The 26,668-nt window shown below is 59.2% G+C and overlaps 1 protein-coding gene across 5 annotated transcripts in view; it reads left to right on the top strand.

Annotated features, from left to right (window-relative positions):
• The window catches only part of RARA (retinoic acid receptor alpha), a 44,130-nt gene that overhangs the window by 6,000 nt on the left and 11,462 nt on the right, over window positions 1-26,668 (top strand). Inside the window, exons 1-2 of one of the 5 annotated variants that reach the window (XM_006068615.4) lie at window positions 2,860-3,076; window positions 14,651-15,178. In XM_006068615.4, the coding sequence (XP_006068677.1) occupies window positions 15,001-15,178 (178 nt within the window). In that variant the 5' untranslated portion in view covers window positions 2,860-3,076; window positions 14,651-15,000. Of the gene's footprint in view, window positions 1-2,859; window positions 3,077-14,305; window positions 14,406-14,650; window positions 15,179-23,372; window positions 23,998-26,668 lie in introns of those variants that run through there. The other 4 variants (XM_006068614.4, XM_006068616.4, XM_006068619.4 and 1 more) reach the window with 4 other exon arrangements.

The following is a 26,668-nucleotide window of genomic DNA, read 5'->3' as shown; positions in this document are numbered from 1 at the left end:
AGTTTGAATCTCAGCTCTTAGCTCTGCCACTGACAAGCTCTATGACCTTGAGCAGGGCCATTCCCATTCTGAGCCTCAGTTTCCTCATCTGTACAATGCAAGCAGGAGCCTTGCCCTGGATGACTCTCCAGGACTGTGAAAGTGAGATGGGTGGGGCCATGAGGGGCGTTGCGGGGGATAAGCTGAGCAGCTAGTGAGGGGGAGAGGAGTCTGGTGGGGTCCGTTCAGGTTCCAGCAGACATCTCCACCCCACCTGCATCCAGGTGGTCTTGCGGGGGCAGTATTTCCCATCCTCTGTTCAGATTACCAGTGATGATATTCTTCACGAGTTCCCCACAGGCAGAGAAAGGGAGGCCTTGTTTTGCTGGAAGTGTAGGCTCTCCCAGGGTGTTTCACAGCTATTTTGTATCTCCTTTGTCTGACTGAGGCTGTCACTGGCCCCACACCTATCTGGATTTTCTCAGATTTCCTCTAGTTGGGAGAGGGATGCCTGTCTTGGGAAATCAGCTGCTCAGGCTCCTCCTGCAGCCCATTTCCTCTGCCTGCCAGAGGGGAAGGCTAGGCCCCAAGAAGGGACGTCTTTTTTAGAGTGAGGAGTCCCTGGGACTGTGGCTTGTCTCCCTCCTTTGGCCCCGGAGCGCTTCTCCTTCTTGCGTGAGAGTCCCTGGAGGGTGGGGGTGGGGACCCTAGAGTGGGTCCTGCAGAGCTGGAGTTCAACTCAGCAATGAGGTAGTGCCCTAAAGTGTGCGGCTGTGTGCTTGTACACATGGATGTCAATTTTCTGTGCGTGAGTGTCTGCCCTCTGTGGGGAGCAGGTTTGTGGGTGCATGAATTTCTACCCTCATCTGCATGTGGGTCTCCTGTTCTGTCTTTTCAGGAGTGTGCCTCCCCTCTGCTTCATGACCTTGTGGGTGCATAAATGCCTGTCTTGTATGTGCAAATTCTGTGTGTATACATATGTGTGCATATGTGTGTGTGCTAACGTGCACATGCTTGTGCATATTTGGATGTCCTGAGTGTGCATTTGCACACCTGCATCCCCATGTGCGCGAGTGAACCTGACCCCATGTGCTGGCAGGTGTACTTTATGTACACCCCCCTTCTTGGGAGGCAGTATGCCTGTGCGCGAAGTGCACGATGCATTTTAGTGTCCGCGATCTTTCCCCTCTGGCCTCCGTGGGAAGGAAACCTGGCAGAATCTAGACTGGTGGAATCTAGGAGGAGACTGTGCGAGCTGGGGGGGCTGCTGGGACTGAGTCCCCTCCCTGAGCGGCGCCCCCTGCTGCTGGCTGGACTCTAGCTAGAAGGCCTTTTTTTGAGGGGGGGAGTTGGGGGACAAGGGGTTAAGCGTCGGCGAGCACATCTGGGAGCCATTGGCGCATTCCTGCCCGCTGAGCGCATGTTTGCGGATGGATCTGGCCGGGACAGGGCGGGAGGGGCTGGTTCGCACCGGCGGACGGAAATCCAGACGGGAGCGGGAGACAGCCCGGCCCAGCGGGCGGGAAGGGGCCTGGGGAAGCGTCACCCGGACGCTCTCTCCCCGCGCCACCGGACCTCAGGGCACAGTGTCCTGCCGACCCTGCTTGTCCTACCTCAAACAGGCTGGGGGCCCAAAACTGGAGAGAGACAATGAGATCCCTCAGTCCTAGACCCATCTGGCTACCTGTGCTGGGCGATCGGGGATTAAACCTAGTGTCCACTCATCGCAGACTGGGGTTCCTCGTCTAAAAAGCGGGGACTGTCGGGCCGGTGGGTTTGAGAGCTCTGCCAGCCGGGTCATGCTGTCTCCTCACAGGAGGCCTAGGAGTGGGCACTTCCCCTTACAGTGGGAAGTCCTGTGGGGGCACTTGTGGCCACTTCTCTGACCGAGGACCTGGAGGGAGGTGTTCACTTACTGATTCCTCTTTCTGTCCGCCCCCCGCCCCTCCCTCCCGCCGTAGACGGCTAGAGTGGGCAGATGGTCCTCTCAAACGGAGCAGCAGGCTAGGAGGGGGCTTGTGGCTGTGTCGGGGACTGGGGTCTCTGCAGAGGGAGAGTGACTCAGATTCTGCCCCAATAATGCGAGTTTTCCTGTCTCCTCCAGCCTGGACCAGGAGAGAGAAGCTTGAGTCTGAGAATGTAGGGGTGCTCCTGGGCGCCCCCAGCTCGGGTCTTGGAATACCCCTGAGAATCGCTGTTCTTTTGGGGGAAGGGTTCTGGGGGTTGCTGAAAGGTTGGGTTGGGCCAGAGTTCCTCCGATCCACTCAAGTTGGAAAGGTGTTTAGGGAAGAGGAGGGGGCCGTGCTTGGAGGTGGTCTACATGCCTTTGCACTCCTTTTTTGCCAGTGAGAAAATTGAGATTTAGAGAAAGGAAGCGACTCGCTCAAGATCACACAGCTCTCATTTTCAGAGGGCTCCAGGAGAAAGATTATAATGAAAGGGGTCAGAGCCTTGACCGCTAGGGCCAGAATCTCTGTATGTGTTTCCAAATTACGTCGCCGCCTGTCTAACCCAGGTATAGGTGTGAAGGGTGTGTGCTCGTGATCCTCGCCCCTGAGTGTGGGTGTGTGTGGTTGGGGGGAAGGGAGTGTGATACCGCACACGGCAGTCCTTTCTCCACTGAATCCTCATTGCATTCTTTGCGCAGAACTCCACTTCTGGCTCTCAATCTCTTCTTTTGGGGCAGAGGGAGGGATTCTCCCAGATTCCCACGGTCGAGCTTTCTGCTAGGCGCGGCTCCTTTAAGACTCGCCCTTTCCCTGGGTCTATGGGGGGGAGGGGGGTGCGTGATCCTGTGTGCCCGCCCCTAGCTAGTGATTGGTCGGTGGGCGGGCGGGGGCGGGCCCGAGGGTGAGGGCCTCCCCGCTGCTCGGTACCCTCTGCCCCCCCCAGTCTGGGGCTCCGGGTAAAGTTTCAGCCTCCGCACGTGACTCGCCATGGCCGCTGCTTTAGCCCCGCGCCCCTGAGCCATGGTCCCCCAAACCGCTCCTCTCCCTGGACCCCGCAACCCCTGACGCCGCGTGACTCCAAGGCTCAGGGTCAGGGCATACGCTGTGCCCGCGGGTGACCCGGACGGATTGCTTCCCCCTACTGCGAGGTAACCTCTCCCCTGGGGATTTTGGAGAGCCTCCGGCTCGCGCAGACATCGGGGCCCCTTGGCCTGTTCCTGATAGAACCCGCGGGCGGGGACCCGGTGCCGGGCGAGTTCCGACGGGAACCTGGGGTTTCCTGGGCTTCCCAACCCGCCGCCGTGCTCAGGGTGGGGGAGCCCCGTCTGTGCGTCTGTCTGCTCCGGTGTCTTCGCGCGCAGCCGGGAGATGTCTGGGGCCGTCTGCCGCGCGTGTCTCCGGCGGCCGAGCTGTGGCAGAACCCACGCTGGGAACTCCTGCCTTCTCTCGCTTTTCTTTTCACAAACAAGTAAAACAAAAAGACTCTGAAACCTGTTTGGGGAGAGATCGGATGCCCAACGGACTAGCCCCCTCCTTTTTCTCCTGTTATCTGAGCCGCCCTGTGGTTTGGGGAGAATCAGCCCTGGGGCCCACCCCCACCAGAGGCAGCCGGTTGGGGGGCGGGGCCCATTCAGCTGGTGTCCCCCGTGGAGTGCGGGGAGCCGTCAGAACTGGGGACAGGAGCCAGTGCAGCCAAGGGAGGGATGTCTCTGAATCTGGTGGCACTGTGGGGTTGTGGAAGCATTTGAGGGCGTAGGGAGGAAGGCACAGATTGGTCGTCTTTGCTCTACTGAGGGTGTCTGGGACCTGGTGCCACCCAGAAAGCGAGGAAGCTGCGAGCCAGATGTGTATGTGGGAGGGGGGGCGCTGGAAAGTCTGCTTGGCAGTGCCCCTTCTCCTCTCCGGGCATTGCCTTATTGTCAGGCTACTCCCTGAGAAGGGGGCCATGCCTCCATTGTGCCAGGCTGGGGATGGGGACTAACTCATGTGAAAATCAGATAAGAAAATCCCCCCAGTCTTGGAGTCACGTCTCTACCGTTCATCCTACCTTGGATAGGTTGTACATATGCTGGCATGGAGGGGGGTACCCTTGGCCCCCACCTAATGCCAGCTCCCTTTTCTGTAACCAGATTGTCTTCTACTTGCAAGATGTGTGCACATGTATGTGTGTGTATGTTCTCAGATGGAGACTCCCCCCCACCTCCACCCACTGCGGGCTCACCCCCAACCCTCACTTCTACTCCTGACTGCCATCCCTCCTCCAGTTGCCCAGTTAGGAGATTCAGAGATGTCTCTCATTCCCTTCACTGGTCACAGGGCAGGGTTGTTCTGGGGAAGTGGTTCAGTAAGGTCGTCAGGTCTTGCTAGGAAATGGGCTCAAGCCCCAAACTCTCCTCCGAGGCCTTGTGCTTGATGAGGAGGCTGGGCAGGGGAAGCCCCAGGTTGCAGTGGGGGTGGCTTGGAGCCTTGGGGCTTCCCCTGTGAGGGGTGGAGATGAGTCTGGGGGAGGGGATAAAAGAGTCTTTGGAGCTGGAGGGGGCGGGGGGGGGTGGTTGTGGAGTCAGGGAGTTTGTGACTATGAAAGATGTTGGTGCACTGGGAGGGACTCGGACATCAGTTCTGCCTGGAGTCTGGGCCATGCCGGTCCTGAGACAGAGGGGTCACTGGTATCAGACTTGAGTAGGTCTGTGGGAGTGGAGGATCTTGGATTTGGAGTGTGTGAATGAGTGTACATGAGGTGGGCACCTCAGGACTTTCCTCGCCAGACTGGTAAGGGCAGTGCAGATGCAGGGGCAGTTCTGAGAAGACCCTGGGCTTGGAGCAACTTGATCCTGGCTGCCTCCTTTTATAGCCCCCATATCTCCGCCCTTCAGGTTGGCCCTAAATGCCCCTATTACCACTCCGGGAAACCTCCCTGGTCCCCCTCCTACTCCTAACCATGTGGCCGCCTGGCAGGAAGCTAGCTGTGGGCAGCCCCATCCTAATCACCCCCATGCCTCCCCCGCTGGGCACAGTCACCCACATGTGCCATGACGTGGTTCCTGCCACCCTGTCTATTGTGGGGGGAAAGGGCATCGTCTGAGTGGCCCTTGGGATCTGTTTTGGGGGTATTGACCCAGACCCCAGTTAATTAAGCTCCCCTTCCTCTAAATCATTTGGTCCTTGGAACCTGGCTCTGTCTGCCCTCAGGGAGCACCCCCCCCCCCAACCCTCTCCCCTCTCCTTGATCAGACTAGAGGGTCTTAGGTGGGTGGTCCTCAGAATTCTGTGACAGGGTGGGGCCTGCCCCCAGATAAAACCTTAGTGCCCTGTTCCCTATTCTCTGGGTGGCATGGACAGGGCAGGACCCTGACTGGGCTGTATGAGCGGGTGAGTTTGGGACTCTGGCTTCCATTTAGGAGCACTGTCTGGGTTCAGGGGTGATGGGCGTCTGGGGAAGGTAATCCTATCCTCCCCCCCACCCCAATGCGATGAGTAAATCTCCTCTCGCCCAGCACCCCACACCCTTCCCAGTGGTGGTGGTTTGGGGAGTGTGGGAAGCTGGCAGGGTCCCTGGCAAGATGGCCAGAGTTGTCTTGACTTACTGGGTTTTGGGAACGGAGTGTGGCAACTGATACCCCAATTCCCAGGGTTTTGGCCACACGTCCTCTCTGACGCCTGCTGTCTTTCCTCCCTCTGTTCCCCTCTCCACCCTCTGGCTGCTGTGTGGAGCCCACAGAGTCTGTGGGGGGATGTGGGGTGGGGGCGAAGTCCCGGATCTCTGTGTGTGTCCAGGGAGTGTTCTGGAGATTGGCAGGACTGGCTGCGGGAGTCTGGGTGTCCCTGCGCAGTGGGCGGCACACGAGGAGTGGGCCCAGAGTGTGAGAACGTGTCAGTGTCGGTGTGCCTGTCCCGTCTGGCTTGGGTGTGGGTGTCTCTTGCTTCGTCTGGATCTTGCCTCCCGCTCCAGTCCCAGCCCCTCCTCCCTCTCAGCTGGGACCGCCTGCTCGCTCGCTCTCTCCGCAACTGGAGCCTCCCTTGCCTGTTCCTGGAATTTGGAGAGGAGGAGGAGGAAGAGGCAGGCAGACAGACCTCCCACACTCTAGCCCGCCCGCCTGGCATCTTGGGGAAATGAAATAGGTGCTATGGAACTAAGGTTTCCTTGCCTTCGCCAGACCTTCCAGCACGCAGAGTCCAGGAGTCCAGGTCTTACAGGAGGGGTCTGGGCTCCCCCCACCCCGCCCCCAGGCAGCAATGCCTCCTTCTTCTACCCAGCATCCTGCCGGCCAGGGCCCCTGCCTGGACCTCCAGGCACCACTGTCAGCCTGGGGAGCGAGTGGGGATTAGTCTGCTGCCAGCCTGGCCAGCACCTGTTGCCAACCCCCAGCCCTGTAACTGGAGCTGGCTGGGGAGGGGGGCTGCAAAATGACAGGTGGAATTTCTGCAGCCAGGCAACCCCCCCACCCACTGGGTAGCCTTTCCGTTCCGGCCCCAGCCCCGGAACCAGGAAAGCCTCCCCTCCCCTCCCAAGTGTCAACCTGATCTCATGGATGATGTGCCTGTCCTGCATGTGGGGGTAGGGCCTGGGAGATGGGCAAGGGGATGAATTTATTGCTATTTGCCCGATGACCCCCACCCCCTTCCCTGGCTGCAGAGCTGGGCTGCCCATGTTCAAATTTTCTGAGCTCTGCTGCTCTGGCTGGACTCGGGGGGTGGTGGTGGGGTATGTGGATGGGGGTGGTTCTCTGTTAATGTTTTAATTGCATAAAAACTGGGAGCTCAGCTCCGGGCCAGTGGGGAGTCTGGGTCTGGCTGGCCGCCCGGTTTGGGCTAAATATAGTCTGGGACATCTGCAGAGAAGGGGAGGGGGGTGGCGGGAGGTTCCATTCCCCCCACCTCCGGCCAAGGTGCCCTCGTCTGGGCGGGCACCTTGGAGCTGGGAGGGGGATTCCTCAGCACAGAAGGCAGGGGAGAGGTGGTGTGGGCTGGGCACCATTGGGACCTTGCCTGCCTGGAGGCCAGTAGACGCCTGAGATGAACCTGGAGGCTCAGGACCAGGGTGGAGTGGGGTGTGCCAGATCCAGTGGCTCTGCTCCCCTCCACCCAGAGCTGCCTGAGGTCAGGCAGTCTGTGTCACTGCGCCTGGTGGTATGTCACGGTGACCCACTCTTGGTGCGCCTGTGTGTACACACCTCCCTTGGAGTAGCTCCCTCCCAGCCCCTCCCCTGGAGCTCCTGTCCCCCGGGTCCTGCCGCAGGTCCCCAGCCCTCCTTCCTTGTGTCCCTCACCCCACAGTGAAACCTTCAGCCCAGGAATCGAGACTTGAGAAGGGGAAGCTGTGGTGGGGAGTTCTCTGATCTCCAGTCACGGCAGGAAGTGGAAGGGAGGGGGACCCAGCGGGGAGAACCATGAGTGGCAGGCGGGGAGGGAGGGCCCATCAGCCCTGCGACCAACTGCGCACACTGCAGTGTGGGGGTGCACCTTCCCAGCTGCCCCTCTTCCCTCCAGTTCCAAGTGGGGTAAACTTAGGGGACCGCTGATTCCCCTGGGGCGGGGGGCTGCTAACAAGCTTCATCACCCCCCCACTGGGAAAAAAAAAAATGTCTTCCCGTCACGTGACTGTCACTTCCTGTCCCACTGTGGTTCCCGGGATGTTTGTTGTTGGTTGCCATGGAGATGGCCGCCTTGGGCACTACCCTGGCTCCTGTGGGGAGCGAACTGCCCCTCCCTCTAGGCCCACACTTGGGGTGGGGGATGGAGGGGGCCTGCCCAGGGGGCTGTTTCAGGCTGAGTGTGTGTGGTCTCTGATGCCCCAGATCCCCCAGGGCCCCCCAGACTTCTGTCTGTGGGAAGGAGTCGCAGCCACCCAGTCAGACTGAGTGTCGAGGAGACTGACCACGTCTGGCTGCGCTTGGCTGTGGCTGACTGAGTCTGACTAGTGGTGCAGACCTCCACCTGGGGGTCCCACTGGCCTAGAAAGACTCCCGTTCTAGGAACGTCTGCTCCTGTCCCCTTTCCCTTCGGAACCTTCTCCCATCCTGTGTTCTCATGGAAACTGCTTTCCCCAGGGAGTTCCTGCGGCTTCTTGGGGTCCAGGCTGGAGTAGGGAGGGGCCTGGCAGGATCCCCGGTTTTGTGTGATTTGGGGGTGGGGAGGTGGTGCTCTGCAGTGCCTCCTCTCGCCTCTGCACACAGCCTGCATCCACTTCTCCCTGATCCCACGGGCCCTCAGCTGAAGGGGCAGGTCGTGGGACTTTGTGACCATCTGCCCCACCCCCTGGTGGGCTTCTCTGTTCGGCGGGGGCTAAAGTGGGGGAAGAGATTCCCTCTAGTTCCAACCCCAACCGAGTAGGCGAGTGTGGAGTAGGAAGTTCCTGGGGGGTTGCTGGATAGAGGGGTATGGGGCGGGGCACAGTCTGACTCAGGCCTGGTCTGGGGTCAGAGCCAAAAGGATATCCTGAGGCAGGAGTGGGGGCGTTCCCGGCTTCCCTGCAGTGCGGTCCCTAGGGAGGGACGCTGAGAGGGGGGCTCGTAGCGCTGTGTGCTGCTGACAGTCTGTCTGCCCTCAGATTCAGAATTGGCACTCCCAGGGCTGGGGCAGGGCTGAGGAGTTAGCAGGGTAGATTGCTTTAGCCTTACACCTACACAACACCTATACCTGCACACACGCACGCACACACCCACACACACACCTTCTGCTCTCTGTGTTCACCCCTACCTCCCCCTGCCCCCCACATTGTGATGGTTGTACTTCCTGCCCTGCGGAGAGGGGAGACAGTGGTGAGGGGGCAGCTGCCAAGGTGGGGGTGGGGAAAGCCCCATGCCAGGCTGGTTGTGAAGACAAGGCGGTGGTTTCCAAGCTGGGGGGGTCCCCTTTTGCCTGTGCCCCTTTGGTCCTCCACCGGGACAGAGCTGCCTCTGTGTGGTCCACACACTCCTGTGGTCTGGCTGTGGCCTCAGCAGCCTCATCTCTTCCTCTTCCTGTTTTCTTCCTTCCCTGTAGGCCAGTCCCTCTCCTTGAGGCCTCAGCTGCCCCCTGCCCTTTCACCTGATCTCTGCTCCGAGAGAAGACTGGGTGGGAGGCTTCAGCTCTGATTCTGAATGGGTCTCCCAGTCACCCTGGGCTTTGGAGGCCCCGGTCACATCTCCTAGGGGCCTCTGGGGTGCGGTCCCTAGGGGTGCAAGAGTTGGGACACTGCCCTGACCGGCAGAGACGCCCCCCCACTTCCTCCTTGCAGACCTGGCCTGTCCTGGGCTTGAGTTATCCAATTGCCTTCTGCCTGGGATTCAGTCACATGGGGAGCATGGCCTGTGGACATCAGGCAGCCCAGTGGGGCTGGGGCAGAAGCTTGGGCCGGGGGGTACAAGTTGGGGAGACATGAGACCCACTTTTTGGGAGTAAGTGCTGCAACTTGAGACAGGGGTCGGGTGGGGCAGTGGTAGCATCCTGAGGTCAGCCTCTGGACTTCAGGTCTCCCCTGACTGTCTCCAGTGATGTGCCTTGCAAGCGCTTGGGGCAGGTTTTCAAACAATTCCTAGCTCTGGCGAGGCAAGCCTGGGCTTCTGAGGACTGGTGGGGGAAGAGATGCCCTCCACCTGTCCCAGCCTCACCCAGCCGATCCTCCTCTGCCCTGCCTGGGGTGGTCTCTTTCATAATGAGGCTGGTCTTGCCGGCTTCCTGCAGCCTAGAGCCGGGTGAGCAAAAGGTAAACAGAGGACGCGCATGGCCGGGAAGAGAGAGGGGCCCCTGGAAAAGGGCGAAAAAGGAGTAATGTTCATTACTTTGCTGATCTGAGAAGTATGGGGGAGGGGGAGAAGTTGTGGCTTTGTGTGTGTATGTGTGTGTGTGTGTTTTCCTGGAAAGTTTATAAATAGTTCCAGCCCACTGTTCTGCTTTGAAATCTGCCCTTTCCCGCCCTGCCCTGCCCTGCCAGCTCCTGGCAGGGGAAGGGGGTCCAGAGAGGCTGGGTCTTTGCTTCTGCCAGGGCTGGACTCCCTGCCCCCCACCCCCAAGTTGAGCTTGAGCTTTGGGTGTCATTTGCATATGATTCATTGACTGTCTAGAATGCTTAGGAAAGCCCCTGTCCCCCCTTCTTTTAAGCTCCTCAATCCTTATCCCCTTCTCTCTCAGCCCATCCAGAACTGCCTGGCCTCTATTCCTTAGGAGCCTTAGTTGTGGGGGAACTTGGGAACAGAGAGGAGAAGTAGATGAAAAGGAGGGCAAGGCCGGCTGGGTTTGGGGACCCCTGGCTCCTCTTCCCTGAGGGCAGGGGAATAAATCGACTATTTCTCTTCCCCTCCTCCGCTCCCCAAATCCAAAGGTTTCCCTTTTTTGGTTTATGAAACGAAAGAAGGGAATTTGGGAAAGGGTTGTGGTCAGGCCTCCACCCACACCCCGAGTATTCCTCTCCCTACATTCCGCTCCTTGGTCTAGGGGGGAAACAGACCCTGGAAAATGGGTAATTTTCCCGCCCAGCCCCGTCAGCAGATACTAGCCCTGGCTGGGGAGAAGGAGGGGAGCGCAGACACATGGGCCAGGGAGGCGCTGAGGAGGCGCTGGCAGACGGGGAAGCGGGGGACCCCGTTGCCCAGCACCTCCTGTGTGCCAGGCACCGTGCTAGGTACTTTCCAGGACTTTTATCTCTGAAATCACACAGCCAGTTGTTGAGGTAGGCAGTTCACAGGCGAGTAAACAGATGCTTAGAGAGGTTAAGTGACTTGTCTAAGGTCACCCAGAGTGGCAGAGCTGAGATTTGACCCTTCAAAACCTTTGGTTCTTTCTGCTGTCTTCACAGCTTGGCCAACTTTTGTCTCTCTCTAGATGTGAGACTCTGGGGACCTAAGGAATGGGTGGCTGGGACTCCTGACGCTGGGGAAGGGATCCTGGCACCTTTGAGGGCGGGGGAGTCCCCAGCGGTCAGGGGTGCCTGGCTGGTGGTCAGTGCTCCAGCCCTCCCCCCACCCCTTTGTGCCGTGCTGAGGCTGAGCTAGGTGTATGGGAGGTGAGGGCCTGTGGTTTTTCCCTCCCTCGAGGGAGGGTGCCCGTGGGCAGTGGAGGTGGCAGGCACAGGGTGGAGGTTGGATGTGGGTAATTTGTTTTCCCTTTCTTTGGTGCTGGTTTCAATTCTCTGACAGTGTCTTCTCCACCCCTGGGTGCCTGGGGCCAGGGCCCAGGCATCTCCCCGAGGGTGGTCATGGTTCCAGAGAAACCTATTGAGGCCAGGCCTGTGCTCTTTGGCCCCACCCCGCCTCATCCCTGCCCTTGCCCATCCCTGTTCTCTGGCCAGCCTGGCCCTTGGCCCATTTCTGTGACCTTTACCCCCTCCCTTGACTCAAGGCCTTCCCCAGGGAGTTGAGTAACTTTGCATTGAAGTTTGCAGGCTGAGCTCCTTTGGTGAAGCTCTGATGGGGGTGGGGGACGCCTTCCAGCCTCTCCCTGGGGTGTGTATCTGTGAGTGAGGTTTGAAGTATGGTCCAGTTTCAAACTTCTCAGGGGCAGAGTTGAGGCATATTAAGGTGGCTGTTAGTCTCTTTTGGGGTTAAGGGTGGGCTCCAGAGGGTCCAGACTGAATCCGCCCCCACCCTCCAAAAGCTGGGTCAGGAGGCCTGGAGTCTGGAGTGAATGGCTTCCTGGGCTTCACCTCGGGAGGTAGGCCCCCCTGTGGACCTGAATCCACTGGAGTGTTTCTCTGTGTTTGTGGACCCTGCTGCTGTTGGGGGGCTGGCCCACAGGGAGGCAGGTGCAGAGGCCAGCCTGGCTGGGTGAGGACCAGGGAAAGTACAGTTTGGGAAACCGTGAGGCTATGGTTGTGTGTCTGTGAGGAGCTGTGTCCTGGGCCATGCATGCAGACCTGGAGCCAGCTTCATTGTGTGTGGAGCCTAGGTGTGGGGGATCGTGTATCTGGGTTCCCCCTCCTTATGTGCCACGTGTGTGTCTGCACGCACACAGGCTGGGTGTGCAAACGTGCCCTTGCCCACTGGAAGCTTTCCCTAGAACTCTGCGTGTAAGTGCCTGCGTGTGTGTGTGTGTGTGTGTGTGTGTGTGTGTGTGTGTGAGGGTCTGACTATCAACACTACTGAGGCTCAGCCAGCCCCTCCTTCTCGTGCTGGCTCGAGTTCCCCTTGTGTGGGGCCCCTCAGGGGTGTGTAGGGGGGCCAGGGCGGCAGCTGGCCCAATGGGTGGGGCCCCTGTTCCTCTGACGTCAGCCTCTCTGCCTGGGAGGGAATCGGCGGGGGCCTGGGGAAGGAAGGAGGCACCTCATTCAGGAGTAAGAGAGGCCCTAAGGAGGTCATAATTAGTGACAGTAAAAATCATGGTCATTAACAAGGTCCAGATTTCACTCCTGGGGAGCTGCCCCCTCCCTTGCAAGTACCTGTCCCCACCTCCCCCCTCAGCCCCACACAGTCACAGGCTGGGTGGCTCGCCCAGCTGGGCCCAGAAGTCCTGGCCTCGTCCACAGTGGCCTTGGCAGAACTCCTCCATCTCAGGCATCGTTCTTGGCCAAATGCTGGCCATGTGCGTGTCCCCTGGACTCCAGGTCTGAGCCTGGAGCCTGGAGCTTGGAACATGGTATTATGGCCTGAGCTTGGAGAGGAAGGGGTTGGAGGCCATCCTTATTTTGAGTCTCTGTGGCCCTGTTTTCTTTTCTTCTCTTTTCTCTTCCCTTCCTCCCCTTAACAGCTTTATGGAGATGTAATTCGTACACCATGAAATTCACCTATAAAGTGTACAATTGAGTGGCTTTACTAGAGTCACAGAGTTGTGCAACCATCACCACATTCACTTGTAGAAATTTTTCATCACTCCAGAAAGAGCCCCCATACCATTCAGCAGTCACTTCCCATTTCCCTCAAACCCACACCCACACCCCTCCCCACACCCCGTAACTAACCACAAGCTACTTTCTGCCTTTTTAGATTTGCCTGTTTTGGACATTTCATATAAAGGGAATCATACAACAGGTGGTCTTTTACAACTAGTAGGATGTTTTCACGGTTTACCCATGATGTACTATATATCAGGACTTTGTCCCTTTTTAAAAAATATTCATTTATTTATTTGGCTGTGCCAGGTCTCGGTGGCAGCACTCGAGATCCTTAATCTTCATTGCCTTGTGTGGGATCTTCAGCTGCGGCCTGGGAGCTCTTAGTTGCAGCATGTGGGATCTAGTTCCCTGACCAGGGATCAAGCCCAGGCTGCCTGCATTGGGAGCACGGACCACAAGGGAAGTCGCAGTGTCTTGTTCCTTTTATGGCAGAATACTATTCCATTGTATGGATGTACAGCATTTTATTTATCTGTTCATCTGTTGATGGACGTTTGGGTGGGTTCTACTCTTTTGGCTAAGAGGAGTGTTGGTATGAAGGTTCGTATCCATGTACAGGTTTTTGTGTGGACTTAATGTTTTACCTTCTCTTGGGTAGATACCTAGAAGTGGAATTGCTGGGTCATATTACTCTGTTTAACCTCCTAAAGAACTGCCAGCCTGTTTTCCAAAGCAGCTGTACCATTTTACATTCCTGCCAACTATGTATGAAGGTTCAATTTCTCCACATCCTCACCTGCTTGTTAATATCAGTCTTTTTGATTATAGCCATCTTGGTGGATGCAAAATGGTATCTCATTGTGGCTTTGATTAGCCATGTTTCTCTTTTCTTTTTCATATGTGTCACAGGTATGTGTATGTGTGTGTACACACACACACACACACACACTCATATATAAATACATGCATGGTTATTGATACTGTTTATACATATCCTCCTAGCCCTCTCGTGGATGCTTCCCTTCCTCTCTGTCTCTTTCTTTGCTCTTGTTGCTGCCTGTCTGTCTCACTGTGTTGTGGAATTTCTGGGTTCACCTCTGTCTCTTGCTACCTGTGGTGTTATCTTTGTGTATCCTCAGGCCCCAGCTGTTCAAACAGGGTGTGGATCTGTGTATACACTGATGGTGGTGGGGGCATCTGGGCTCTCATCTTCTGCTCACCTCCCACTCCCTCCAGGGAGCTTGCTTCCGCAGGCAGAGCATGTGGGTGAAGTCTGAGCTCAGTTTCCCTTGCTCCTTCATGGTGGGCGAGGGGAGTTGGGGGCTTCCATGCTAGGCAGTCCCCTGGCACACTCTTCACCCCCAGCCCATCATGCTGTTAGGCAATGGAGGTGACACTCAGGAGTCTCAGCTCCCATTTCCCTATTTGTAGGTATGTAAACGGGCCTCCTCCCTGGGTCTGTGGGACAAACCCATCTGGGGTGCTTGGGCTTGGATTTGGGGGGGAAGTGGTGTAAGCAAGGCCCCCTGGCTTAGGAGTCATTTTTCTGAGAAGTGCCAATGCTTTAGGGAAGCGGCTTTTCCTCCCCCTCCCTCCTCCTCTCAAGCACACGTTCTCTGTGTCTTGACCTCAGGTAACCTGCTTTGGGGGAAGGAGGGCCAGCTGCCTTTCTCTGCTGCAGGAATCCTCCGGGGTGGCATGGCAGCGTGGACGCTTTGCTCTCAGGACTGTGGGTGAGAGGCCCTCCTCGCTCTGGGCTCTGTCCCCATCTCCCCAGCCTGGCTGTGCTGTCCTGCCACCCCCAGCAGTGTCTGGGCCCTACTCCCAGGCTGTCTCTGCCAGCCAGGCATGGTGCCAGCTGTCTGCTCAGCCGGGTGCCACGGGAAAATCTCCGGCCGCCCAGGTTGGGGAGCTCCACGGGGAATGCCCGTGAGCCCGCTCCTTGGTGCCCACTCACCTGTCTTTTCTCTCTCTGCAGCATCACGGGACATGGCCCCCACAGCCGCCTAGCCGGGGCCCACCCAGGAGAGGCTTCCTTTTCGGCATCCTGAAGGCCCGCTCTGGACCTTCCCGGGAAAGTGCCAGCTCGCAGAACCGCTTGACCAAAGGACTGGCTCTTAGGACGTCCCCCAGCCCACCGGCCCCCCCTAGAGTGGGGGTGCCAGGAGCCTGAGATTAGCCTGCTGGCCTTGGACTGCAGCTCCGGGACGGAAGGGGGGGTGGGCTGACCGCCCGAGCCCCCTCTGGGCCCAGGCCCCATGCCCCGAGGAGAGGCGGCCTGAAGCCCGCCAGACTGTCTGCCTGCGCTTCTGACTGTGGCCGCCTGGCATGGCCAGCAACAGCAGCTCCTGCCCAACACCTGGGGGAGGGCACCTCAATGGGTACCCGGTGCCCCCCTACGCCTTCTTCTTCCCCCCCATGCTGGGTGGACTCTCCCCGCCAGGCGCTCTGACCACTCTCCAGCACCAGCTTCCAGTGAGCGGCTATAGCACGCCATCCCCAGCCAGTAAGTGGGGTCAGGGAGCACTGTGGGAGGGGGCCGTGGAGGGTGGCAGGCCCGAGGCTGGGCCTCTGGGCACATCTCTTCCTCAGCAGCCAGGTCTCCTCCAGACAAGGGGGACCTGCTGGATAAGGGGGCTTGAGGATGAAAGGCCAGTAGGCTAGTCACCGTGGTTGTGTTTGGTTGTTGGGGGGTGGCCTGGAGTGTGGAGAGCTGAGACAGTGCTGTCCTCTGGCCCCTCACGCCCCCTCCTGTGCTCTGCCTTTGAGGGCCTTATAAATAGCTCCAAGCACTGGACAAGGAGGCTGGAGGCGGGTAAACAAACCTCTCGACATTTGGTGGGGATGGCTGGTCTACTGAGAACAGCACCCCACCTCCAGCCCACCCCATCCAGTGCCTCTGAGAGAAGGGACTGGGAGGAGCACCCCCTCCCCTCACCGCTGGCCAGGCTGCATGGTCCTTCCCTTTGTGGGGAGGGGCCGGGGCAGGGGAGGGCCCCACAGGCAGCCTGGTGATGGGGGGAGAGTCCGGGGAGGGGACACAGGCCTGGACTCTGGCTCTGGGCACAGGCCTGCTCTTGGCAGGGCCTGTGTTTTCTCTCCGCCTCCGCCGTCTGCCACGGGGGGTCGCCTGTTGGCTGGGTGGGGGTCTCGGTACCCTTCCCTGGCTGGCCGAGCCAGGTAGTGGGAGGTGGCGGCACTGAGGCCAGCTGGCAGAGTCCAGGCCTCGGTCCTGCCAGGCCGCTTACAGTAACTCTGGCCCCCAGGGCCCAGCTGGGCGCCAGGCCAGGGTTTGGGGGAGGAGGGAGCCGGGGCCTGGCCTGGGGCGGGAGGGGGTGGAAGCCGTAGAAGGGGGCCATGGACGGCAGGCTGGCCTGGCCGGTCAGCTGTTGACCTGGGAAACGTGTCCCACCTCTCCTGGCGGGCAGGGACTGAACACCCTGCCCCGGGCACCCACCGCCTCTCCCACGCCACTGGCAAGCTGCCTGGCACCGCTGCCCTGTGCGCCTGGCTGGGCTGGGTCAGTGCCCCCTTCCCAGCGTGGGGGCAGCACACTCTCCCCAGAGCCAGGGAGTCTCTTCGTCCCTGGGGCAGGCCCTGGCTGGGCGCCTCGCTGCCCGCACTGGCCGGCTGCCCACCGCCACCACTGCTTCCTGGCTCGCCTCCTCTGGCTTGCACGGTGGCCCCCTCCCTCTCCAGCCCCACCAGCCGCTGAGAGCAGGGGCTGTAAGTCTGTGCTCCTTTAGGTCCCTACTCTCTGGGCCCCGGGGCAGGGGGCAGGCGGATGCTGCCTCCTCAAACCTCCACCTTCTGTTTCCTCCCATGGAGGGGGCACAGCGTGCAGCATTGTGACCTGGGAGTCAGAACGATTCTGGCCTGGTCTTTAGTCTGTGTTTGGTGATGGGAGAGGCCAGTCTCTGAGTTTGGAGATGCTGGGCCAGTCTCTGAGTTAGGGGATGCTGGAGAAGGGGCGGGTGGGTCTGTGGTACCTGGGATCTGTGTGGGAACTGGAGTTCACATCCCAGTTCCAGGAACTGGAGTGTTTGCTTCCCGCCAGGGTGGGGTTTTAGGGAGGGAGAAACTGAGGGCGCTCAGCCTGGTGCTGGTGGACCACTTGCTCTTCCCCAGGTGATTGGGAACAGGGCCCTGGACACTGTCCCCCTGGGGCCTGGCTCACGGTGGGCTGGCCTGACCCCTATCTTGTGCCGGACAAGCAAGTGTTTTGCTCTCCTTTTTGAATGTTGCAAGCTTCTTCCTCTTTCTTCGAGGTGGGTGGGGAGGGTTTCCGGGTACCCCACCTCCCACCCTGGTAACCTTCTTCCCCCAGGGTGGGGTGCCCACATTTCTAGTTAAGCAATGCCCCTTCCTGCCCCCCTCCCTCTGTGAGCCAGTGGGTTTCCCTGCCTCTTCCTAGTAAACAACAACACCTCTGCTTACCCAGACCCCCAGCTTCTGAGCTTCTCCCTGACCTTCCTTCCCCTTAGGTCAGAAACCTCTCCATCCACCCCGAGGGAGCCAGGCATCTCCCTCTTTCTCGTGGAAGGCTGCGGGACCTGGTAACCCTGGCTTTCAGCTCTGGGTAGTGCAGCATGACAGATCAAAGTTCAGACCTGGAGGCAGCCTCGCTCCCTGCACCTGAGAGCTGGTGCTGGGGGCCAGGCATTTCCCAGGAGGGTGGACAGCTGTGGCCCCCATCCCCACCAGGAGTGATTATATGCTGTGGTCCCCTGCCACCCTTTCTGCAGGCAGCCTGGCACAGGAGGCCCCCTTCTCCCATTTGCCACCAACAAAGGTGTTTGGATAATGCCCCCTCCACCCTTCCATCCCTCTCACCAAGTTAGGGCGGGGGGAGGCTGGACCCTGGGTGTGCTTCAGAGACTCAGTGGCCTGTGGAAGGACAGAACTGTTCTCTAGGTCAGTGGCTAGGGGTGAGTATTTGTCCTGCTGTCCTCTCCCTCTCCCGGGAAGCCAGAGTGGGAAGTTCCAGGGATGGTATAAGATCTCCTCCTCCAAACCAGCCCTGGGGGCTTGGTCTCTTGAGGACTGGTATTTACTGTGGAGGCTTGGGATTCTGTGTGCCTTGTGGGGAGGGTCGGGGTTGTGTGTGCTTGGGGAGGGAGGTGAGGGTTGGGTGTGTTTTAGGGGTGGGGAGGTCAAGGTTGGGTTTGCTGGGGAGGGGGTCAATGGCTTAAAAGTACTGGGTGAGAGGGTCAGAGTGTGTTTGAGGAAAATCAGATCCAGACCCGGGAGGGGTGTCAATGTGTTTGTGTGCTGGAGGGGGAGGTGACTTAGGGCACCGAATGGGTAAGGGGGAGGGGTCTGTGATTGTGTTGTGTGTTTGGAGGGGGAAGCGTCTCTATTTCTTATCGCTAGTCTAGGCTGGAGAGGAAACGCACCTGCCTTTTTTTATTGCTTGCCCTGGGAATTCCATGGGGTGGGAGGGGTTGCTGTGGAGTAGGCTGTGTAGCTTGAGTTCTGGCTTTGCCATTTACTAAGTGTGACAACCTCTCCGAGCGTGTTTCCTCGTCTGTAAAACAGGGATCTAAGCAGAACCTCCCTCAGACGGCTGAGGTTAGGCAAGATCGCCGAGGTAATGCACTCTGCTCCTCGCCTTGCATGCGCTCATCGCTGTCTCGTGGCCGTGGTACCTGGGTGTTATGACAGGGGAAAGGGATCGTGACCCTTTTCTGGGTGGGAGCTGGAGAGAATGGAATGCTAACATCTGTGGAGCACCTACTGTGTGCCTGGGACCTTATCTCTGTTTTACAAATCTTAATCCCGACAATCCGGGAGAGGATATTATCTCCATTTACACATGTGGAAACAGCGCTGGTGGTTATGTGGCTGAGCTGAGTGACCCTACAGCTGGGCTGTTGTCTGCCATCCAGATAGGCAGCCCCGGGAGGGTATGGTGGGGCGCCCTGGGTATGAGGAGTCTAGGCGGCGGATCAGGGCCATGGTGAAACCCCCTTTTCCCTGGCTGAAGGTAGGAAGAAGCCCCGCTTCTGCTTCTAGTCCTCCTGCCTTTACCCAGCAGGGGGCGTAGGGAAGGCCTCCCCCTAGCCACGCCCCCTCTTCTGTTTTTTGATCCTGAAGGCTGGAGGGAAAGAGCGATAAGAGGCCCGGGCCAGACCTCCATCCTGTCCTGGAAGCTGCGGATACAATCTGTTCACACCCATCCCCGCCCCCAATCAGCCCACTGCAGCCCCGGGAGTTTGCAGAGCTCAGCGGGCACCCTCCCCCCACCTCCAGACAGACTCTGGAGGAACACAGTGTAAAAGCCACATTCTTATTCTTATTTTGTTTCCATTTGTGGAGTGGGGGCAGGGAAGTTGGAAGCCACCGGGAGGGGAGCTGGGGATGGGAGCCCCGAAAGACCGGGTCCAGACTTTTCGTTTCCATCCACACATTTGCTATGTATGCCTAGAAACGGGGGAGTGGCTCTAGGGTCTGGGGGAGCCTGGGGAGACTTCCTCTCCTCTGCCACTCCCTCTTCTGCCCACTCTTTCCCTGGACAATAGGAGAGACAGCCCAGGGGGCGGGGGAACTGCTAGCAGTGCCCTTCCTGGGGTCCAAAATGCAGAATCAGCTGAAAGACTGTTGGATGGGGTTTTGAATTAAAATGGGGCCCCCCTCACCTCAGTGCACAGACCCCCTCAGGGCCGGATCCCAGCATGGGCTGGGGGAGGGGACTCCAGGAAGGAAGCCTGACCTCTAGGCTGGCCCAGACCTGAGACATAGTGTGTGCCCATGCCAAGGGCCCTGTGCCCATGGGGATGTGCCAGTGCAGGCCTGACCACCCTTTGAGGGGTAGTGTCTGTGGAAAGAGGAAATGTTTCCCTTCTCCAAATCACTTTGGGGTGGTGCCCACAACGCCTTCTTCCTCCTCTCCCTTTTCAAAGGTGGGGCATAGCCCATGGAGCCGGACCTCCCAGGGTAGACCAGAGGCCCTCAGCCCTGGCTAGATCAGAAATAGAGGTCCTCTCCTCCCCATTCTTACTTCTGAGTTGCAGAGAACCTCAGCCCATGGACCAAGGCCCCTTTGGCAGAAGTCTTAAAGGACAGCTCTTCCTGTGCGGCCGGGGGCAGGTCACTCAACCTCTCTTGAGTCTGTTTCCTCTTTAAATCAAGACTCCTAATCCGTTCCTTGCTGGGCAGGCTGCTAGGAGGCCATGGTGACCTGCTTGCTGGTGAGGGCCTGGGCGAGCTTCAAGTACCCTGTAAGATGAGTGATGACAGGGTCAGGGGGTAGAGCTGGTATTGTCTTGGGGGATGGCACCCTGTACTGGGACCTGATGTCTGTCCGGCCCCTGGGCCTCATTATTTCCTGTTTGTTATCCCCTCTAGATGGGGTTGGGGACCAGAGGGAGCCGTGCCTGGGGGGTAATTGGGGGCCAGTTCATTTCAGCCCACACCTGATGAGGGCCTGCTAAGCACAGTGCTGGAGGAGTTATGGGGGATGTGGCAGAGGACAGAGGCCCCAGACCTGCCACTAGGCCCTCCTACCTTCCCTACTACCCCCAGCGGCCAGCCAGAACCTGCCGGAACTTTCCTTTTTCCCTCTTCTCCCATTGCCCCAGGACACTGTGTTCTACTCTGACCTGCCCCATGACCTTGCTGTTGCCCAGAACAGGCATCTCACCCCGACTTCTCCCTTTCTCCAGCTCCAGAAATCCTATCCATCCTTCAAGGAACATCTTGAATACCTCCTCTTCCCAGAAACCTTCACAGATGTTCCCTCTTCCTCGCCGACTCTCCACCCAACCCCCCCACCTCCTTTGAATGCCCGCAGGTCCTTATTTTTTCTTCTGTAAAACTCATCTCTCTTCCACAAAGGGACTCCTCTCCACCTGATACCCACCATGAGCTGTAATCATCTGGGAGATCTCTTCCCGATCACCAGGTCTTTGGTGGCAGGGACAGTCCCTGATCCTTGAGCACCTCAAAGCTGAGAACGCAAGGCCTGGCACATAACTGGTGCCATGGATCTGTCACTGGGAGGAAAGATACCAAGGGCCTTGGAAGCAATCTGCCCTCTTCCCCAGCAGTCTCATCCCCAGCCAAGGCTTGCATCTGTGCTCTAGGTCCCAGCATTCCTTCTGCAGCCCAGACACCTCACTTAGGTGAGACCTCACTTTGGAGCCCCATACCCACCTGTCCCCTAGCCCAGTAGACTTTGCTACTTTGCAGTCCTGGAACTTTGCTGTAGCACAAGCCACACACTGATTAGTTTCCTTTATTACCACTGGCGGGCGACCTGGGTTTGATCCCTGGGTTGGGAAGATACCCTGGAGAAGGGAAAGGCGACCCGCTCCAGTATTCTGGGCCGAACTGTATAGTCCATGGGGTCGCACAGAGTCAGACACGACTGGGCAACTTTCACTCACTTATCACCACTGGCAGTTTCCTGAAGATGAAGGTGAAGTCGTTCAGTCGTGTCCAACTCTTTGCGACCCCGTGGACTGTAGCCTACCAGGCTTCTCCGTCCATGGGATTCTCCAGGCAAGAATACTGTACCATTTCCTTCTCCAGGGGATCTTCCCGACCCAGGGATCGAAACTTGGTCTCCCACATTGGAGGCAGACGCTTTAACCTCTGAGCCACCAGGGAGTTTCCTGGGCTGTGCTAACCACTGTGTGCTTCCTGGACTGTTCTAACTGGTCTCTCTTGCCCTCCTACCATCCATTCTCCACACAGCTTCACAAGGTTAAAGCTGATTTGTAACACTAAATCAGATCTTGCCTCTCCTCTGCTTGGAACCTTTCAGTGGTCTCTCCCTGCATTTGAGATAAAATTCATCAAGCCCACCTGGTCTGGTCTCAGCCCACCTCTACAGCCTGGTCTTGTGCTCCTTTTCCTCTTGAGTTGTATATGCCACCTACTTTAGTCCTCTGATAGTTCCTTGAGTAAACTCTCTGACTTTTATAACCCCAGGAGCCTTGCATAGGCTCTTACTGGAACTCCACTCCTTCCTGCTCTTTGCCTAACTAATTTTTAAACTTCTACTTTTTCTTTAGGTCTCTGCTTTGACCCTCCAACCTAAATTAGGTGCCTACATTAATTCTCCCTCAAGCTTATTTGTTTTTTATGTGCTTACTTGTGTCATAATACCAGTTAGCTTGCAATTATATATATATATGCAATAACAAACATATATGTGTGATTATTTGCTAAATGGCTGTTTCACCTTAAGGTCTAAAAAGGCAGGCTCCCCATGGTATCCACCTAGGAGGTGATCAGAAAATAGTTTTCCTTGCATTGGCTTGGCATGGTGGGAATATGGGCTTTGATGGCAGAAAGTTCAAATACTCTATATTAGCAGTGTGATCTTGGACAACCCATCTAAGCTTGCTGAGAGCTTAGTTTCTTTATTTGTATAACAGGAATAATAGTGTTTATCTCTTGGAGTGGCTGTGAGGATTACCTGACCACATAATTTAGAAACCTGGCTTTTGGAACAATATCCTTGGGAAGCACGTAAATTCTATCCCTTTTTAAAATGAGGAACTCGGCTGCAGGGCCAGAGGGGGCAATAAGATGTCCTCCTCTCCCAGGGCATCCCCCCACTTCCCTGGACCTACCCAACCTAGGCCTTTCTTCCAGTGAAACAGGCCTCCCGAGGGCTTCCGGGAGGAAGTGGTCAGCTGGAAGGCATCAGCCCCTCCTTTTCTCACTCCAGGGCTGGGCGGTGCGGTGGGGGGCCCAGGGTGGTTCCGCCTCTGGGAGACACCCTGGGCGGGGCTTTGCTCGACCTAAGCACGCAGAGCGTGGAGGGAGAGCCCCCCTCAGCACAAGCATTTCTGCCAAAGCGCCGGAGCTGCAGCCTCGGGTTCCGTCGGGCGGGTGGCCGGAGTCACACATGATGTCACAGACAATGACACAAGCCGGGTGTCTCATTCTCACACGGTGCCGCACAATGTCACACCCGGGACACCCTGCAAGGCGCTCACACTTGGCCACAAGCACCCTGGCCCTTCGTCTCCGGCCGCCACTCCCGGCGTCTCCCGGGGAGCGGCCCAACAGGGCAGGGGGCTGGTGGGCGAGCCCCGCGGGCAGGCTGGCGAGCGGGTGATGTCACGGGCAGCGGTGGGTGGGTCACCCGGAGGTGAGGCGCCGCCAGGCGAGTTCAGAGAGAGTTCAGCCGCATTGCATTAGGCAAATGAGGCCCGGGCTGGGTGGGGGGGTGTGTTGGGGGAGGACACCGGGACCACCCCCCTCCTCCTGCCTACCACCTCCCTCGCCGTAGCTTCACCGGGCCGGGGACTGACCCAACCACGGGGGAGGCTGGGAGCCGGAACTGGGATGGGGGAGACGCCCGTCCCTCTTCCGTCCTGGTGGAGCCCCCTCCTCTCCCGGTACACAGTCTCTGTCCGTACTCCGCGCACTCCTGCTCTTGAGCCTTTTCCCCCTTCCGTCTGCTCTTCTCTCCTCCCCCTGCCCGGGCTCCCCGCAATATCCTTCCACACCCCGCCTCTCCCTCTCAGTTCCCGGCTTGGCGTCTGCTGCAACCGGACCCGCTGGGAAAGGGTTAAGGCAGGGGCGGCGCCTGGACGGGACGGGGCGGAGGAAAGGGGGTGGGACCGCAGGGGACGGGGCGCGCAGGCCGGGGTGGGGGGACCTCGGCGCGCACTGCGGGAGACCGAGTGCCGGGCGCCCGCCCCGGGCCTGGTGGAGGCGGAGCCGCGCGGTCCCCACCTCACCCGAATCCTCGCCCGGGAGAAGCCCGGGAGCCCCGGGGTGGGGAGGAGGAAGTGCTCGGTCACCCCCCGCCCCGCGCCGATCCCGCCCCCGGCCGGCGCGCTTGGGGAGCCGCGGGACGCTGCCTCGGACACCATGAGACTCGCGACGGGAGCCCCCTCGAGGTGAAGCTGCGGAGTTCCCGGGCCTCGGCCGGGCGTTCCCGAGGGCAGTCGGCGGACTCCCCTCCTCCCCCAGTACACACAACTTGCCTGCTTTCACCTGGGACTCGCAGGGCGGCCGGCTGATTTGGACGCGGGACTTCGGGCAGAAGGTGGCCCCCGGCCCGGGTCACCAGTCGGGGCGAGGGGGACGTGCCCCTCGCCCCCAGCAGCTCTTGGATGGCGCCGCCGACTGAGTGAGGGAGGCGGCGCGCAGGACTTCCCCGCCCGGACCTCTTGTATTCGCGGGGAAGATGTACGAGAGTGTGGACGTGGGGGGGCTCACCCCCACCCCCAATCCCTTCCTGGTGGTGGATTTTTATAACCAGAACCGGGCCTGTTTGCTTCCGGAGAAGGGGCTCCCTGCTCCCGGCCCCTACTCCACTCCGCTCCGGACTCCGCTTTGGAATGGCTCAAACCACTGTAGGTATCGGCCTTCCCCTCCTATTGTGGGAGCTGGGGGTGGGGGCGGACTGTGGGGCTTCCGCTGCTAGTAGGGGGTGCGGACTGGGGACGTGGTGAGGTGATCTTGTCTCTGACCCTTAACTTTCCCTTGACTCTCTTGCTGAAAGTCGGGTGCCCTTGTTGGACAATTGGACTCCCCCCAAGTAATCCTGGGCGCTTATTTCTGTTGTGTTCCGACAGAGGAACTTTGGGGGCTCCTCTTTTCAGGAAACGTTTGTTCATCTCTCCTTCCACTTCTTGCAGGGGAAGTGAAGTCCCTTGTCCCCAGTTTATATCGCCTTGCTTGGAATCCAGTAGCTTCACAGCTGAGTGGTTCTTTCTGCCATCCAGGAGGGTGGGGTGAAGGTCGTAAAGTGGGCTTGTCTGCTTCTCGGAGGAGGGGCCGCCTCCTCTGATCCCACCCCTGCCAAAGCCTGGGGGACAGTCCCTCCTGGGCAGCAGCTGATGACCCCAGCTCTTGCCCTTGTGCCGTCTGGGTGGGTGTCAGGGGAGCGCTCTGTGTCTTTGGTGTTGGCAGTGGGATGCTGAAAGAAGGGGCAACTCCATCAGATACCCGTCGGCCACCCTACCCGACCCTTAGACCTTGGGGCAGGCCACCTGTCCATCTGAGGGTAGCCTTGGTCCTGGATACTTGGCTGTACCAGGAGTGGAGAGGGGAAGTTAATCTGGTGGGAAGGGTTCCCTCTCCCCGTAATCCTAACACGGTTTGTCCTCTGGAGGCTGAGCTTGATTTTTTGTGGGTCTGGAGCTGCTCTGGAAGTGAGGAATGTGTCCCCTCCCAACCCAGCGTGTCCTTTTGTTTCCCTGTTTTCACCTGGGGATGGGGGCAGGCTCTGGGCTGTCCCTACTAGGGCCGCCCACGAGAATCCTGGAGTCCTGGCACCTCCTCTGCTGGCTGTCCCCTGTCTGGGTTCAGGCTTCTCTGGAAGGGAGGGGCTCTGTGCTTTGGCGGGAGCCATGAGTGCCAGGGGTGCACACCTGGACGTGTTTATACCCAGCAGTGAGGTAGTGTACCTGAGGGCGAGAATGGCGCTCAGGGGGTTATTGTTACTTGGCTCTGGTTTTGTCCTCTCTGGGCTCAGCTCTTCCCTGGGGCTTCTCCCCCCACTCCAGGACTGGCTGCCTCCCTCCAGCCTGCCAGGGAGGAGGGGTGGAGTGGGTCTCTGGGGGCCTGGCGGGCTGCAGGAGGTTGAAGGGCAGCCCCCAACACCTTTGCCGTAGGAAGAGTGACCTGAGGTGGGGCGACGCCCATCTCTGCCCCTCTTAGAACCACCTCACCCCCAGCTTCTATCGTCCTGCCCCCTGACCTTTGCCTCTGGGGCAGATTGCCTGGTAGGCTGCAGATGGTGGGAGGGAGGGAGGGGTGTTCATGGGTGGACTTTAGGGAGAAGGGGACATGCAAGAAGTGTGACATATACCAGGACCCTTCTTCCTGACCTCGCAGAACCGGAGGACGGTGTCCCCCCTCCAGAGTGGGGTCACTAGGGGTATGGCTGCCCTGGTCCCTCCCTCCACAGTCTCGGCCGCCTTTGCCAGAGGTCTGGGGAGGAGCGAGGATCTGAGACCTTGGGCTCCAGCCCTTGGGGGCAGCTCAGCTCTTCCTGACCCCAAACTGGCCAGACAAGGTCCCAGGGAGCCTGGAGTCCAGCAGGCAACAGGGAGGTGGAGGACATGGGGCGGTGTGGAGCCAGAGGCCTGAGCTGCCCTGTCCCAGTGGTCGGAGTGTGGGTGTGTGGCAGTGGGCTCAGCCCCCAAGGCTGTGTAGGCTGGGAGGGGGGCTTTGGGGGTGGTTGTGGGGCACAGGAAGGACCTGGAGGCTGGGGGTGGTGACCTGAGCGAGTCTAGAGCACATGGGGTCATTACCCAACCCACCAGTGTGGCCTTTGATGACAGGAGCCTTCGGGGCCCTCTCCACCAAATTCTCCATTCCCTCCTGCCACCTCCACCAGCGGTGGGAAGAGACAGCAGGTGGGCTGTGGGAAGAGACCTTCCGATCCTGCAGGACCCTGGGGACCTTGCCTTCCTCGCCACAGCCCCCGATTTGGGGCGCCAGAGGATAAGGGGTACAGAGGAAGTGGCTCTCCATCTGTCCCCCACCAATCTCGCGGCTCTTGCCTCCGCCCGCTCCCAGACGTCCAAGAATGTGAAGCACGTGGATGCCCTTAGTGGGGGGAGGGGGAGAGATGGTTATCGGCGGCCGCTGGGTAGGGGCCTTCTTCCGCCCCGGCCCCGGCACTGCACCCAGAGCCACCCCCACCCTTCTCCGGGGTGGAGGCAGGGCGGGACCCGGCGCCCCCTCCTCTGCCCTCCCCGGGGGCTGCGAGGGGAGCTGCAGAGGACCGGGCGCCAGCTGGATTGGGAGGGGAGCCGCTGGCCGGGGGCCCGGCTGATTTCCTGCTGATCTCCTCCAGGAAACCGGCCCCTTGTGCGCCTGCGAGCGGCTCTGGGGCGCTGGGGACTCCGGAGCGCTCTGCGCCTCCTGCCCGCCGGGGGCGGGGCAGCGCGGGAGGGAGGGGACGCCTGGCTTCCTGGGCCGGTGCCAGCCCTCCACCACGCGCTGGAACTTTGAGCCCGAGAAGGTGTGGTGCTTCTCCCGTGCCGTCTTTCTGTAGGAAGAGGAGAGATTTTGTGCT

The sequence above is a fragment of the Bubalus bubalis genome, chromosome 3 (assembly GCF_019923935.1).
Source record: "Bubalus bubalis isolate 160015118507 breed Murrah chromosome 3, NDDB_SH_1, whole genome shotgun sequence".
Lineage (NCBI taxonomy): Eukaryota > Metazoa > Chordata > Mammalia > Artiodactyla > Bovidae > Bubalus > Bubalus bubalis.
This window is presented reverse-complemented; position numbering and strand designations above follow the sequence as displayed.